Source organism: Rhinoraja longicauda, chromosome 35, assembly GCF_053455715.1.
Source record: "Rhinoraja longicauda isolate Sanriku21f chromosome 35, sRhiLon1.1, whole genome shotgun sequence".
In the NCBI taxonomy this organism is placed as follows: domain Eukaryota; kingdom Metazoa; phylum Chordata; class Chondrichthyes; order Rajiformes; family Arhynchobatidae; genus Rhinoraja; species Rhinoraja longicauda.
In genome coordinates, this window is record NC_135987.1 from 1,654,778 (window position 1) to 1,670,056 (window position 15,279).

The 15,279-nt window shown below is 52.9% G+C and overlaps 1 protein-coding gene across 1 annotated transcript in view; it reads left to right on the forward strand.

Moving 5' to 3' along the window:
- LOC144609893 (nuclear factor NF-kappa-B p100 subunit-like) overlaps positions 1-15,279 on the forward strand; it is an 86,994-nt gene that overhangs the window by 46,536 nt on the left and 25,179 nt on the right. Inside the window, exons 9-15 of the mRNA XM_078428275.1 lie at positions 2,508-2,612; positions 4,262-4,347; positions 9,009-9,147; positions 10,099-10,227; positions 10,941-11,180; positions 13,609-13,750; positions 13,986-14,100. Of these exons, the coding sequence (XP_078284401.1) occupies positions 2,508-2,612; positions 4,262-4,347; positions 9,009-9,147; positions 10,099-10,227; positions 10,941-11,180; positions 13,609-13,750; positions 13,986-14,100 (956 nt within the window). The remainder of the gene's footprint in view (positions 1-2,507; positions 2,613-4,261; positions 4,348-9,008; positions 9,148-10,098; positions 10,228-10,940; positions 11,181-13,608; positions 13,751-13,985; positions 14,101-15,279) is intronic.

Genomic DNA, 15,279 nt, shown 5'->3' on the forward strand with positions numbered 1-15,279 from the left:
CAATGATGGTATTGTTGGTAAAAGACAGCGTTGGAGTAAACAGCAAATGTGTTGATGAGGGGAAGGAACTCCCGGTTAGTTTAGAGATACAGCCCAAGTCCATTTGCACTTCCAATTTCTGAAAATAGTCCAGGCCTTTATTCCCTATTATAAAATGCATGACCATACACTTTGCTGCACGATATTCCTTCTGCCACTTCTCTGCCCACTCTCCCAACCTGTCCAGGTCCTTCTGCAGAGTCCCTGCTTTCTCTACACCACCTGCCCCTCCACCTTTGTATCACCTGCAGACTTGCCCACAAAGCCATTGCTCGTAGTTTAGTTAAGTTTAGAGATGCAGCGCAGAAATAGGCCCTTCGGCCCACTGAGTCCACACCAACCAGCGATCCCTGCATACTAATGCTATCCTACAAACTAGGAACAACTTACAATTATACCAAGCCAATTAACCTGCAAACCTGTACGTCTTTGGAGTGTGGGAGGAAACCGGAGATCCCAGAGAAAACCCACGCAGGTCACGGGGAGAACGGACAAACTCCATACAGACAGCGGCCGTAGTCGGGATCGAACCCAGGACCCTGGCGCTGTGAGGCAGCAACTCTACAGCTGCGCCAAAGCTTGGTCTTGGGCAAGGATGGGTAAGGTTGTGGCTGATCGTGAGAAAAGGAATAAAGAGATGACGGGGAATTTTTTTTTTGCTGCTTCTGGCAGTGACTGGTGATGAGTCATGGAACATTCCCCGGCCTGCTTCGGGGTTTTGTGGCCAGGTTTGTACTTTGTACTGGAAGCTGACACTGTCAGTGGTGGGGACTCGTAGCACAGTGTCGAAACTGATGAGGCCGACACTGGGCGAGGAGGCAGTGAGGTGCACTTGCTCAACCTCCTCATCTTTAGTTTAGTTTAGAGATACCGCGCGGAAACAGGTCCTTCGGCCCTTCGGCCCACCGATCCCGCACTGACCAGCGATCCCCACACACTGACACTACCCTACGCACACTAGGCACAATTTACAATTTTACTGAAGCCAATTAGCCTACAAACCTGCACTTTTGGAATGTGGGTGGAAACCGGAGCGCCCGGAGAAAACCCACGCAGGTCACGGGGAGAACGTACAAACTCCGGACAGACAATATCCGTAGTCAGGATGGAACCCGCTGTACGGCAGCAACTCTACCGCTGGGCCACCGTGCCACCAAAGCAATGTGTCAGAGGGGAGAGGGAAACTAGAGATATGGATGTGTAAGGCGTGAAAAGGACACCTCAAAGCAGACGTTGGTCAAGGAAATGTACAATGGCTCATTGTTGGCTGAGGAGAAGGTGACAACGAAGCAAACAAACAGTAAAATTAATCAGGACAGTGAAAGGAGTGTGAGAACGAGGGTGGGGGAGACGGAGAGAGAGGGTTACGTGACATCACTGCCTGTGTTTGTGCAGCAATGCCCTCCCCTCCCCTCCCCTCCCCTCCCCCTCCCCTCCCCCTCCCCTCCCCTCCCCTCCCCCTCCCCTCCCCTCCCCTGGCTCATCAATCACTTGCGGGATACATTGGTTGACTTAACTTTTTAGTTTAGTTTAGATAGCCAGCGTGGAAAAAGGCCCTTTGGCCCCCACCTACACACTAACACTACCCTGCACACTAACACTACCCTGCACACTAACACTACCCTGCACACTAACACTACCCTGCACACTAACACTACCCTGCACACTAACACTACCCTGCACACTAACACTACCCTGCACACTAACACTACCCTGCACACTAACACTACCCTGCACACTAACACTACCCTGCACACACTAGGGACTATTTACAATTTTACTGAAGCCAATTAACCTACAAACCTGTACATCTTTGGAGTGTGGGAGGAAACCGGAGCACCCGGAGAAAACCCACGCAGTCACAGGGATAACGTACAAACTCCGTACAGACAGCTCCTGTAGTCAGGATCGAACCGGGGTCTCTAGCGTTGTAATGTAAATGGGTGGTTCATGGTCAATAAAATGCTCGTTTCTGTGATGCATCTCTACAACTGCACAACTCTGAATCGTTCATTAATTTTCATTTGCTACTTGTGAGAGCACAATGTGTTAACGATCCATTGCTAATTAACGGTAACGTTTGGTTTAGTTTAGTGGAGAGATACAGCTTTGTCCCACCGAGTCTGCAATCCCCGCATATTAACACTATCCAACACACACTAGGGCCAATTTACACATACCAAGCCAATTAATCTATAAACCTGTAGGTCTTTGGAGTGTGGGAGGAAACCGAAGATCTCGGAGTAAAGCCACGCAGATCACAAGGAGAACATACAAACTCTGTACAGACAGCACCCGTAGTGGGGATGGAACCCGGGTCTCCGGCGCTGTAAGGCAGGATCTCTACCGCTGGCCACCGTGTCGCCAGTCACCTTATTTCCAAAGTAACAGCAAATGCTTTTGTAGATTGCACTTGATTGTGTTGTTCTTGTTGATATTTTAAATGTTTGATCTTGTGTGTCTGACAGAGGCACCAAACGCTTCCAACCTGAAGATCGTCAGGATGGACAAGACATCGGGCAGTGTGCTGGGTGGAGACGAGATCTACCTCCTGTGTGACAAAGTCCAGAAAGGTGAGGGTGCTGCTCACTGCTTGCTGGGGGGGGGGGGGGGGGGGGGGGGAAGTGAGCTCGTGCTTCAGTAGGGCTGCAGGTCCCCAAGGTCGGTGCGCCCCAAGATGGCTGCTCCCCACCCACGGGTCTGCTGCTTCTGCTGGTGATGGGAAATTATGTAAGGGTGGCGCGGTGGTGCAGCGGTAGAGTTGCTCCCTTACAGCGAATGCAGCGCCGGAGACCTGGGTTCGATCCCAACTACGGGTGCTGTCTGTACGGAGTTTGTACGTTCTCCCCGTGACCTACGTAGGAGTGCTGCCACACATGTACAGGGCTATGGTGAGCTGGGTAGAGCTGTGCTTATAAGAGCACAAGACATACAGTCGGAGCAGAATTAGGCCATTCTGCCCATCGAGTCTCCTCCACCATTCAATCATGGCTGATCTACTTTTTCCCGCTCAACCCCATTCTCCTGCCTTCTCCCTGTAACCTTTGACACCCGTACTAATCAAGAACCTGTCAAACTTTGCTTTAAAATACCCAATGACTTGGATTAGGCAGGAATGGGGTACTGATTGTGGATGATCAGCCATGATCACGGTGAATAGCTGGCTCGAAGGGCCGAATGGCCTACTACTGCACCTATTGTCTATTGTTTCCACAGCCGTCTGTGGCAATGAATTCCACAGATTCACTGCCCTCTGACTAAAGAAATTCCTCCTCATCTCCTTTCTAAAGGTACGTCCTTTAATTCTAAGGCTGTGCCCTCTGGTCCAAGACTCTCCCACTAGTGAAAACATCCTCTCCACATCCACTCTATCCAGGCCTTTCATAATTAAATAAGTTTCAGTGTGGTCCCCCTCATCCTTATAAACTCCAGGCCAGGATCGTCAAACGCTCATCGTACGTTAACCCAATCATCGCCGGGATTGTAATTAAGGATTGCAGTGCTCTGGTAGTTAAGGAAAGATGTGTTTAAAGGCAACTGCCGAGACACAAGACTACAGGTGCTAGACTCAGGAGTAACAACCAAACTGCTGGAGGAACTCAGCAAGCTGAGCAGCATCTGTGGAGGAGAGAGATGGCCAGTTTTGGGTCAGGATGCTGCAAGGCACCAAAGGGTTGCTCATTGGTTTGTACCATGAGAAGCCCAACTTGTCCATGCCGACCAGCATGCCGCATCTGCACGAGTCCCACCTGCCCACGTTTGGCCCAGATGGAAGATGGCACTGGCAACCACCGATTGGTGGAACATCAGCAGTATATCTGTCCTGACAGCCCTCGTAACCTCAGATATTTGGTCCCCAATCCCAACCTTACTGTAGACCAGAGACACAGATGGAAGCATGCCCTTCAGCCCACAGGGCCCACAGCAACCAGTGCACTAGGGACAATTTACAATTTTTACCAAAGTCAGTTAACCTACAAACCTGTACATCTTTGGAGTGTGGGAGGAAACCAGAGCTCCCGGAGAAAACCCACGCGGTCACGGGGAGAAGGTACAAACTCCGTACAGACAGCACCCGTAGTCAGCATGGAACCCGGGTCTCTGGCGCTGTGAGGCAGCAACTCTACTGCTGTGCCACCGTGCTGCCCTAGTGCCTGACATGTGCTGGCCTTCATGTTGAGTTTGCATTAGCTCTGTGTTAGCGGCTCTTGTTGCTTTGCAGATGACATCCAGATCCGCTTCTATGAGGACGATGAACGCGGGTGGGAGGCGTACGGAGACTTTGGTCCCACGGACGTGCACCGACAGGTAACACTTGCCGCTTGTACCCACCTCACTGAGCCCTCGATGCCAGGCACTGTGAGAGTGTGCCGTGCTGCCCTGTCCTGGCCACGCTTCTACAAACACCAGTAGTGCGGTGGGAAGAGAGCATGTCTCCATGCTTCACAGTGCAACACTTCTCATTGTTCCCATCCACGTCATAGAGTGATGCAGCGTGGAAACAGGTCCGACCTGCACACACCGGCCAACATGCCCCATCTACACTAGTCCCACATGCCTGCATTTGGTCCCTATCACTCTAAACCTGTCCCATCCAAGCACCTGTCCCAATGTTTCTTAATCGTTGCGATAGTCCCTGCCTCAACCATCTCCTCCGGCAGCTTGTTCCATTCCCCCACCTCTCTTCATGTTAAAAAAAAATTGTTGCCTTTCAGGCTCCTATTAAATCTTTTCCCCCTCACCTTAAACCTATGTCCTCTGGTTCTTGATTCCCCTACTCTGGGCACGAGACTGTGCATCTACCCTATGTCTGAGAAGGGTCTCAACCGGAAACGTCACCCACTCCTTCTCTCCAGAGATGCTGTCTGACCCGCTGAGTTACTCCAGCATTGTGTGTCTCACCTCTCTATTCTGCGGTCTCTATATCCACAGGTCAATGAATGTCTATGTTTCCTAATCGCAACCAATCTCCTATTGAAGATGGTTCCCCCATTCTTTGTACATTCCACATCGCTATTTTTTGTTTAGTTTAGTTTAGCGACACAGCGTGGAAACAGGTCCTTTGGCCCACCGAGTCCGCATTGACCAGCGATCCTTGAAGGTGGAGTCACAGGTAGATAGTGAGGTCCTGACTATACTGAGTATAGAAGTTGGGATGTCATCTTGCAGTTATATAAGACGTTGGTGAGGCCACATTTACAGTATTGTATTCAGTGCTAAGCATCATGTTAGTGGACAGATGTTGTCAAGCTGGAAAGAGTGCAGAGAAGATTTACGAGAATGTTGCTAGGACTCGAGGGCCGGAGCTACAAGAAGAGGTTGAATAGGCTCGGATAGACACAAAAAGCTGGAGTAACTCAGCGGGACAGGCAGCATCTCTGGAGAGAAGGAATGGGTGACGTTACGTGGCGAGACCCTTCTTCAGACTGGTTAGGGATAAGCAAAACGAGAGATTTAGACGGTGATGTGGAGAGATAAAGAACAATGAATGAAAGATGTGAGGATGATAAAGGAAACAGGCTGTCAGGTGAAAATGAGAAGCTAGTGTGACTTGGGTGGGGGAGGGATAGAGAGAGAAGGAATGCTGGGGCTACCTAAAGTGAGAGAAATCAATATTCATACAACTGGACTAGAAGTTGCCCAAGCAAAATATGAGATTCTGTTCCTCCAATTTGCATTTAGCCTCAGTCTGACAATGGAGGAGACTGAGTGAGGACAGAAAGGTCTGTGTAGGAATGTGTACGCTCGGACTTTATTCCCTGTTGCACAGGGGGATGAGGGTGATCTTACAGAGGTGTACAAGATCATGAGGAATAGATTGAGTAGGTGGTGGAGTCTCTTGTCCAGAATAGGTGAATTGAGGTTGTGCAGCAGTAGAGTTGCTGTCTCACAGCGCCAGAGACACAGGTTCGATCCCAACCAAGGGTGCTGTCTGTACGGAGTTTGTACGTTCTCCCCGTGACTGCGTGGGTTTTCTCCGGGTGCTTTGATTTCCTCCCACACTCCAAAGGTGTACAGGTTTATAGACTAGAACAGACTAGTCTATAGGTTTATAGGCAGGACAGACTAGAAGGCTCGATTAAGGAGGCTGTTTGGGTGGAACTCAGAAATGAGAAAGGTTTAGCAACACTTATAGGGGTGTATTATAGACCGCCAAATAGGGAACGAGAATTGGAAGAGCAAATATGTAAGGAGATAGCAGATATTAGTAGTAAGCACAGAGTGGTGATTGTGGGTGATTTCAATTTTCCGTATATAGACTGGGAATCACATTCTGTTAAAGGGCTGGATGGTTTGGAGTTTGTAAAATGTGTGCAGGATAGTTTTTTGCAGCAATACGTAGAGGTGCCTACCAGAGAAGGGGCAGTGTTGGACCTCCTGTTAGGAAATGAGATGGGTCAGGTGACGGAGGTATGTGTTGAGGAGCACTTTGGGTCTAGTGATCATAATGCCATTAGTTTCAATATCATTATGGAGAAGGTCAAATCTGGACCAAGGGTTGAGATTTTGGATTGGAGAAAGGCTAATTTTGAGGAGATGAGAAAGGATTTAAAAGGAGTGAAATGGAAATTGTTGTTTTATGAAAAGGATATAATAGAGAAATGGAGGATATTTAAAGGTGAAATTTGAGAGTACAGAGTCTTTATGTCCCTGTTCGGTGGAAAGGAAAGAATAATAATTTGAAAGGGCCGTGGTTTTCCAGGGAAATTGGACACTTGGTTCGGAAAAAGAGGGAGATATACAATAAATATAAGCGGCAGGGAGTAAATGAGGTTTTTGAGGAATATAAAGAATGTAAAAGGAATCTTAAAAAGGAAATTAGAAAAGCGAAAAAAAGATATGAGGCTGCTTTGGCAAGTAATGTAAAAGTAAACCCCAAGGGGTTCTCCAGATATGTCAATAGCAAAAGGACAGTGAGGGATAAAATTGGTCCATTAGAGAGTCAGAGTGGACAGCTATGTGCTGAGCCGGAAGAAATGGGGGAGATATTAAACAATTTCTTTTCTTCGGTATTTACCGAGGAGAAGGATATTGAATTATGTGAGGTAAGCGAAACAAGTAGAGTAGTGATGGAAATTAGGAGGATTAAAGAAGAGGAGGTACGGACACTTTTGAAGAATATAAAAGTGGATAAGTCTCCAGGTCCTGATAGGATATTCCCTAGGACATTGAGGGAAGTTAGTGCAGAAATAGCAGGGGCTATGACGGAAATATTTCAAACGTCATTAGAAACAGGGATGGTGCCGGAAGATTGGCGCATTGCGCATGTTGTGCCTTTGTTTAAAAAAGGTTCTAAAAGTAAACCTAGCAATTATAGACCTATTAGTTTGACGTCTGTGGTGGGAAAATTAATGGAAAAGATACTTAGGGACAATATATATAATTATTTGGATAATCAAGGCCTGATTAGAAACAGTCAACATGGATTTGTGCCTGGAAGGTCATGTTTGACTAATCTTCTTGAATTTTTTGAAGAGGTTACCAGGGAAATTGATAAGGGCAAGGCTGTGGATGTTGTCTATATGGACTTCAGTAAGGCATTTGACAAGGTTCCACATGGAAGGTTGATTAAGAAGGTTAAATCGTTGGGTATTAATAGTGAGGTTGCAAGATGGATTCAACAATGGCTGAATGGGAGATACCAGAGGGTAATGGTTGACAATTGTATGTCAGGTTGGAGGCCAGTGTCTAGTGGAGTGCCCCAAGGATCTGTGTTGGGTCCACTGTTGTTTGTCATTTACATTAATGATCTGGATGATGGTGTGGCAAATTGGATTAGTAAATATGCAGATGATACTAAGATAGGTGGAGTAGTTGATAGTGAGGTAGATTTTCAAAGTCTACAGAGAGACTTGGGCCTTTTGGAAGGGTGGGCTGAAAGATGGCAGATGGAGTTTAATGCTGATAAGTGTGAGGTGCTGCATTTTGGTAGGACAAATCAAAATAGGACGTACAGGGTAAATGGTAGGGAATTGAGGAATGCAGTGGAACAGAGGGATCTGGGAATAACTGTGCATTGTTCCCTGAAGGTGGAATCTCATGTGGATAGGGTGGTGAAGAAGGCGTTTGGTATGCTTGCCTTTATAAATCAGAGCATCGAGTATAGAAGTTGGGATGTAATGTTGAAATTGTACAGGGCATTGTTGAGGCCGAATCTGGAGTATGGTGTGCAGTTCTGGTCGCCAAATTATAGGAAGGATGTCGACAAAATGGAGAGGGTACAGAGGAGATTTACTAGAATGTTGCCTGGGTTTCAGCACTTAGGCTACAGAGAGAGGTTGAATAGGTTGGGTCTTTATTCTTTGGAGCGTAGAAGGTTGAGGGGGGACTTGATAGAGGTTTTTAAAATTTTGAGAGGGACGGACAGAGTTGACGTGGGTAGGCTTTTCCCTTTGAGAGTTGGGACGATTCCAACAAGGGGACATAGCTTCAGAATTGAGGGACAAAGGTTTAGGGGTAACATGAGGGGGAACTTCTTTACTCAGAGGGTTGTGGCTGTATGGAATGGGCTTCCGGTGGAAGTGGTGGAGGCTGGCTCGATTTTATTATTTAAGAGTAAATTGGATAGGTATATGGATAGGAGGGGATTGGAGGGTTATGGTCTGAGTGCAGGTAGATGAGACTAGGTCAGGGAGAATGGTCGGCGTGGACTGGTAGGGCCGGACAGGCCTGTTTCCATGCTGTAGTTGTTATATGTGTTATATGTTATATGTTGATTGGCTTGGTATCATTGTAAATTGTCCCCAGTGTGTGTAGGATAGTGTTAGTGTACGGGCATCACTGGTCAGTGCGGACTCGATGGGCCAAAGGGCCTGTTTCCGCGCTGCATCTCTAAACTAAACTAATTATCTGAGTGGTTGTGAAGATGCATCTTCCACCCTGCGGCAGATGGTGCCCCCTGGTGACCTGTGGCAGTACTGCCGCCCCGTCCATGTGTCTCCCTCACTGCAGCCCTTCTCTCTCCTCAGTTTGCCATTGTTTTCCGGACTCCGCGATACCGGGACATCGACATCGAGCGGCCCATCACAGTGTTCGTGCAGCTGAGACGCAGGAAGGACGGGGAGACGAGTGAGGCCAAGGCCTTCACCTACTGCCCCAGAGTGGAAGGTAAGGCTCAGCGCCATCCCCCGCCACCGCCCCAGAGCCCCACCCCTCCCCACCCGCCCCACCCCTCCATCGCCCCACCCCCCCCATCGCCCCACCCCCTTCCACCGCCACACCCCCCTCACCGCCCCAGAGCCGCAGTCCCACTGCCCCCCCCATCGCCCCACCCCACCCATCGCCCCACCCCCCCATCGCCCCACCCCCCCATCGCCCCACCCCCCCACCGCCCCCCCCCATCGCCCCGCCCCTCCCCCCCACCGCCCCGCCCCACCCCCCCACCGCCCCACCGCCCCACCCCCCACCGCCCCACCCCTCCCCACCACTCCACCCCCCCACGGCCCCCCCCTCCGCACGGCCCCACCCACCCCACCTGCCCCACCCACCGCCCCACCCCTCCCCACCACCCTACCCTCCCCACGGCCCCACCCTCCGCATGGCCCCACCCTCCGCATGGCCCCACCCGCCCCACTCCCCAACTCTACTGCTGCACGACCTCAATTAACCTACTCTGGACAAGAGACTCCACCACCTACTCAATCTATTCCTCATGATCTTGTACACCTCTGTAAGATCACCCCTCATCCCCCTGTGCAACAGGGAATAAAGTCCCTGGATCTGGAGGTGTCCCTGAATCTGGAGGTGTCCCTGGAGCTGGAGGTGTCCCTGGATCTGGAGGTGTCCCTGGAGCTGGAGGTGTCTCTGGAGCTGGAGGTGTCTCTGGAGCTGGAGGTGTCTCTGGAGCTGGAGGTGTCTCTGGATCTGGAGGTGTCTCTGGACCAGGAGGTGTCTCTGGAGCTGGAGGTGTCTCTGGAGCTGGAGGTGTCTCTGGATCTGGAGGTGTCTCTGGAGCTGGAGGTGTCTCTGGATCTGGAGGTGTCTCTGGATCTGGAGGTGTCTCTGGAGCTGGAGGTGTGTGCATGCGATAACTCCCTGCCCTCCTCCTCTTTCTGACAGACAGGGAAGAAGTGAATCGCAAGAGACAGAAGAGGCTGCCGCATTTCTCCGATCACTTTGGCGGAGGTGGTCCCTCGGGACCGCCGCCAGGGATGGGAGGCGGAGGAGGAGCGGGGGCAGGAGCAGCGGGTAAGCCCTGGGCATTGACCCCAGCTGCGGAACACGGTGTCCCCCTGAGCGACTGGGTGGGGTTTGGGGTGAGGGGGTGGGGTGGGGGGAGGGGATGGGATGGAGGGGTGGGGTGGGCCGGAGGGAGAGGGTGGGGCGGAGGGTGGGGGTGTGGGGAGGGGATGGGGGTGTGGGGAGGGGATGGGGGTGTGGGGAGGGGGTGGGGCAGAGGGAGGGGGTGAGGGGAAGGGGTGGGCAGAGGGAGGGGAGGGGGGGGTTTGGGGTGAGGGGAGGGGGGTGACGGGTGAGGGGAGGGGGTGGGGGGTGGGAGGGGGTGTGGGCCAGAGTGGAGGGGGTGGGGGGATGGCGCTGAGCCTTACCTTCCACTCTGGGGCAGTAGGTGAAGGCCTTGCCCTTTGGTGGGTGGCAGGCAGGTGCGGTGTGCTGTGTGTTGGAGCTGGAGTTGGGTGAGGAGTGGTGGGGGCGGGCAGAAGTGGTGCTGTGGGTGGGCAGGGGTGTTTGTGAAGCCGGGGTGGGGTGGGGAGGGGAGGGGGAGTGTGATCTTGCCGCGGGAGAGGTGCTGGTGTTTGGGGTGCTAGATGTCCCCACCCCAGAGGGAGGGGGTGGAGGGAGGGGTGGGTGTGTGGGGGGTCGGAGAGAGAGGGTTGCGGGGCGTGTAGAAGCTCTGTCTGCTGTTGGCCATGACTGTGTGGAACATTGCTGCCTTGTTGCAGGCTTTAGTTTCCTCGGCTACCAGAACAGCTTTGCTGGTGCGCTGTGGGCAGGCCAGCAGGGGATGCAACATGGTGGCGTTACGCCGGGAGCGATGGAGATGGGCGGACAGGCGACGGAGATGGGCGAGGAGCAAGAATGCCCGCACGTTGCCCCAGACCAGACACCAGAGTGCTCCCCAGGACAGGGCCTGCAGACCACTGACGATGCGGCACTGCCCAGTGACCAGCTGGCACATCACGGTACGTGAGCTGGGAGCGGGGGAGGTGTCACCTCTGTGTCGGTTCTGCCAGAGTCAAAGAATAGATTGATAGAGTGATACAGCGTGGAAACAGCCCCTTCATCCCAACTGGCCCACACCAGCCAACGTGTCCCAGCTCACTAGTCCCAGGTACACTAGTCCCAGCTGCTTGCGTTTGGCCCATATCCCTCCAAACCTGTCCTATCCATGTACCAATGTCCAAATGTTTCTTAAACGTTATGATAGTCCCTGCCTCAACTACCTCCTCCAGCAGCTCATTGTCAATGGTTCAATGGTGCTTTATTGTACGTTATCTCATTGAAACGTGCAGAATAGTGAAAGGCTTGGACAAAGTGGATGTGCAGAGAATCTTTCCACTAGTGGGAGGGTCTTGGACTAGAGGTCACAACCTCAGAATTAAAGGACCTTCTTTTAGGCAGGAGATGATGAGGAATTTCTTTAGTCAGAGAGTGGTGAATCTATGGAATTCTTTACCACAGATGGCTGTGGAGGCCATAATTGGGTATATTTAAGGCAGAGATATATGCATTCTTGATTGGAACGGGTGTCAGAGGGTATGGAGAGAAGGCACGGTTTTGTATACCTCTATAAGATCTCCCCTCATCCTCCTGCACTCCATGGAATAGAGACCCAGGCTACTCAACCTCTCCCTAAAGCCCTCACCCTCTAGTCTTGGCAACATCATCGTAAATCTTCTCTGAACCCTTTCAAGCTTGACACTATTTTTTCTATAACATGGTGCCCAGAACTGAAAACAATATTCTAAATGCTGTCTCGCCAATGTCTTATCCAACTGCAACATAACCTCCCAACTTCTATACTCAATACTCTGACTGATGAAGGCCAAAGTGCCAAAAGCCTTTCTGGCCACCTTATCTACCTGCGACTCGACCTTCAAGGAACCATGCACCTGTACTCCTAGATCCCTCTGCTCATCAACACTACACACTACACCATTTACTGTGTAGGTCCTGCCCTTGTTCGACGTCCCAAAATGCAACACCTCACACTTCTCTGTATTAAATTCCATCAACCATTCCTCCGCCCACCTGGCCAATCGATCCAGATCCTGCTGCAATCATTCACAACCATCTTCACTATCTGCAAAACCACTCACTTTTGTATCATCAGCAAAGTTGCTAATCTTGCCCTGTATGTTCTCATCCAAATCATTGATGTAGATGACAAACAGTAACGGGCCCAGCACCGAACCCTGAGGCACACCACTAGTCACAGGCCTCCAGTCTGAGAAGCAACCTTCCACCATCACCCTCTGCTTCCTTCCATGGAGTCAATTTGCTATCCATTCAGCTATCTCTCCTTGGATCCCAGGCGATCTAACCTTCCAGAGCAGCCTACCATGCGGAACCTTGTCAAATGCCTTACTGAAGTCCATGTACACAACATCTACAGCTCTGCCCTCATCAACCTTTTTGGTCACGTCTTCAAAAAACTCAATCAGATTTGTGAGACACGACCTCCCACGTACAAACCCATGCTGACTATCCTTAATCAGCCCTTGCCCATCCAAATGCCTGTGTAACCTATCCCTCAGAATACGCTCCAGTAACTTACCAACTACAGATGTTAAGCTCACCGGCCTATAGTCCCCAGCATTTTCCCTGCAGCCCTCCTTGAAAAGAGGCACAACATTTGCCACCCTCCAATCTTCCGGCACCTCTCCTGTATTTAAGGACGACTCGTAAATTTCAACCAGGGCTCCCACATTTCCTCTCTAGTTTCCCACAATGTCCTCGGATATATCTGATCAGGCCCAGGAAATTTATCTACCTTCAAACACAACAGTACCTTCAGTACTTCTTCGTCGGTAACCCTGACTGCTCTCAAGACACTTCCAGTGACTGCTCCAATTTCCTCTGTTGTTCGAATTAATCTCAGCTTGTTCCTGGATGTGCTGGACATCAGATCCTAGCTCATTCCCAGGAGGTACTGGTCATCAGATCCCAGCTCATTCCCAGGAGGTGCTGGTCTCTGGATCCCAGCTCATTCCCAGGAGGTGCTGGTCTCTGGATCCCAGCTCATTCCTCTCCGGATTGGTGTGCAGATCCCAGCTTGATCCCAGGAGGTGCTGGACATCAGATCCCAGCTCATTCCCAGGAGGTGCTGGACATCAGATCCCAGCTCATTCCCAGGAGGTGCTGGACATCAGATCCCAGCTCATTCCCAGGAGGTGCTGGTCTCTGGATCCCAGCTCATTCCCAGGAGGTGCTGGGCATCAGATCCCAGCTCATTCCCAGAAGGTGCTGGTCATCAGATCCCAGCTCATTCCTGTCCGGATTGGTGTGCAGATCCCAGCTTGTTTGCAGGAGATGTTGGTGTGTAGATCTTTGGATGCCAGCTGGTTCCCTGGCATGGTGCCTGATTGTGCTGTCACTCTGTGCCCACAGAGGTGTTGGTGGGCATGGGCGCGCTGCAGATCACGGAGCGGACCGCGCGGGCACTGCTGGACTACGCCGTCACGGCCGACGTGCGCATGCTCCTGGCGGTGCAGCGACACCTCACCGCCGTTCAGGACGAAAACGGAGACACGTAAGTGAGGGTGGGGGCAACTCTGTTAACCCCTCCCCCCCTGCACCAGGCCGTCATACACCAGCAGCCGATGGAGCGGGGATGGGGTCGAGGGATGGGTGTGGGGGTTGGGGGTGGACATGAGGGGGTGAGGGGGGTGTTGGTGGGAGTGGTCGTGAGGGGGGGTGGGAGGATGTGGGAGTGAGGGCTGGGCTGGGGCCGCTGTGTAACCCTCCCCTCTCTCCCTGATCTCCAGGTCGCTGCACCTGGCCGTCATCCACCAGCAGCCACTGGTGGTGCAGCATCTTCTCCAGGTCATCGTCAGCATCCCCTGGCAGAACATCATCAACCTGCCCAACCACCTGCGCCAGGTAAGTTCCCCTCACCCCCCGTCGGCTCTGTGTACCCCTCTGTGTCTACTCCCACGTTCCCCCCACCCCATCCTCCAGCCCTGTGTCACCCCTCCCCAGCAGCTCTGTGCACCCCTGCCTCAACCCAGCCCCCACCCCACCCTGTGTCAGGCCTTGTGTCTCTCCCACCCCACCCTGTGCCACCTCCATCTCCCCCACCCTGTGCCACCTCCATCTCCCCCACCCCGTGCCATCTCCATCTCCCCCACCCCACCCTGTGCCATCTCCATCTCCCCCACCCCACCCCGTGCCATCTCCATCTCCCCCACCCCACCCTGTGCCATCTCCATCTCCCCCACCCCACCCTGTGCCACCTCCATTTCCCCCACCCCGTGCCATCTCCATCTCCCCCACCCCACCCTGTGCCACCTCCATCTCCCCCACCCCGTGCCATCTCCATCTCCCCCACCCCGTGCCATCTCCATCTCCCCCACCCCACCCTGTGCCACCTCCATCTCCCCCACCCCGTGCCATCTCCATCTCCCCCACCCCACCCTGTGCCACCTCCATCTCCCCCACCCCGTGCCATCTCCATCTCCCCCACCCCACCCTGTGCCACCTCCATCTCCCCCACCCCGTGCCATCTCCATCTCCCCCACCCCACCCTGTGCCACCTCCATCTCCCCCACCCCGTGCCATCTCCATCTCCCCCACCCCACCCTGTGCCACCTCCATCTCCCCCACCCCGTGCCATCTCCATCTCCCCCACCCCACCCTGTGCCACCTCCATCTCCCCCACCCCGTGCCATCTCCATCTCCCCCACCCCACCCTGTGCCATCTCCATCTCCCCCACCCCGTGCCATCTCCATCTCCCCCACCCCACCCTGTGCCATCTCCATCTCCCCCACCCCACCCTGTGCCATCTCCATCTCCCCCACCCCACCCTGTGCCATCTCCATCTCCCCCACCCCACCCTGTGCCATCTCCATCTCCCCCACCCCACCCCGTGCCATCTCCATCTCCCCCACCCCACCCTGTGCCATCTCCATCTCCCCCACCCCACCCTGTGCCACCTCCATCTCCCCCACCCCACCCTGTGCCATCTCCGTCTCCCCCACCCCACCCTGTGCCATCTCCGTCTCCCCCACCCCACCCTGTGCCACCTCCATCTCCCCCACCCCACCCTGTGCCATCTCCGT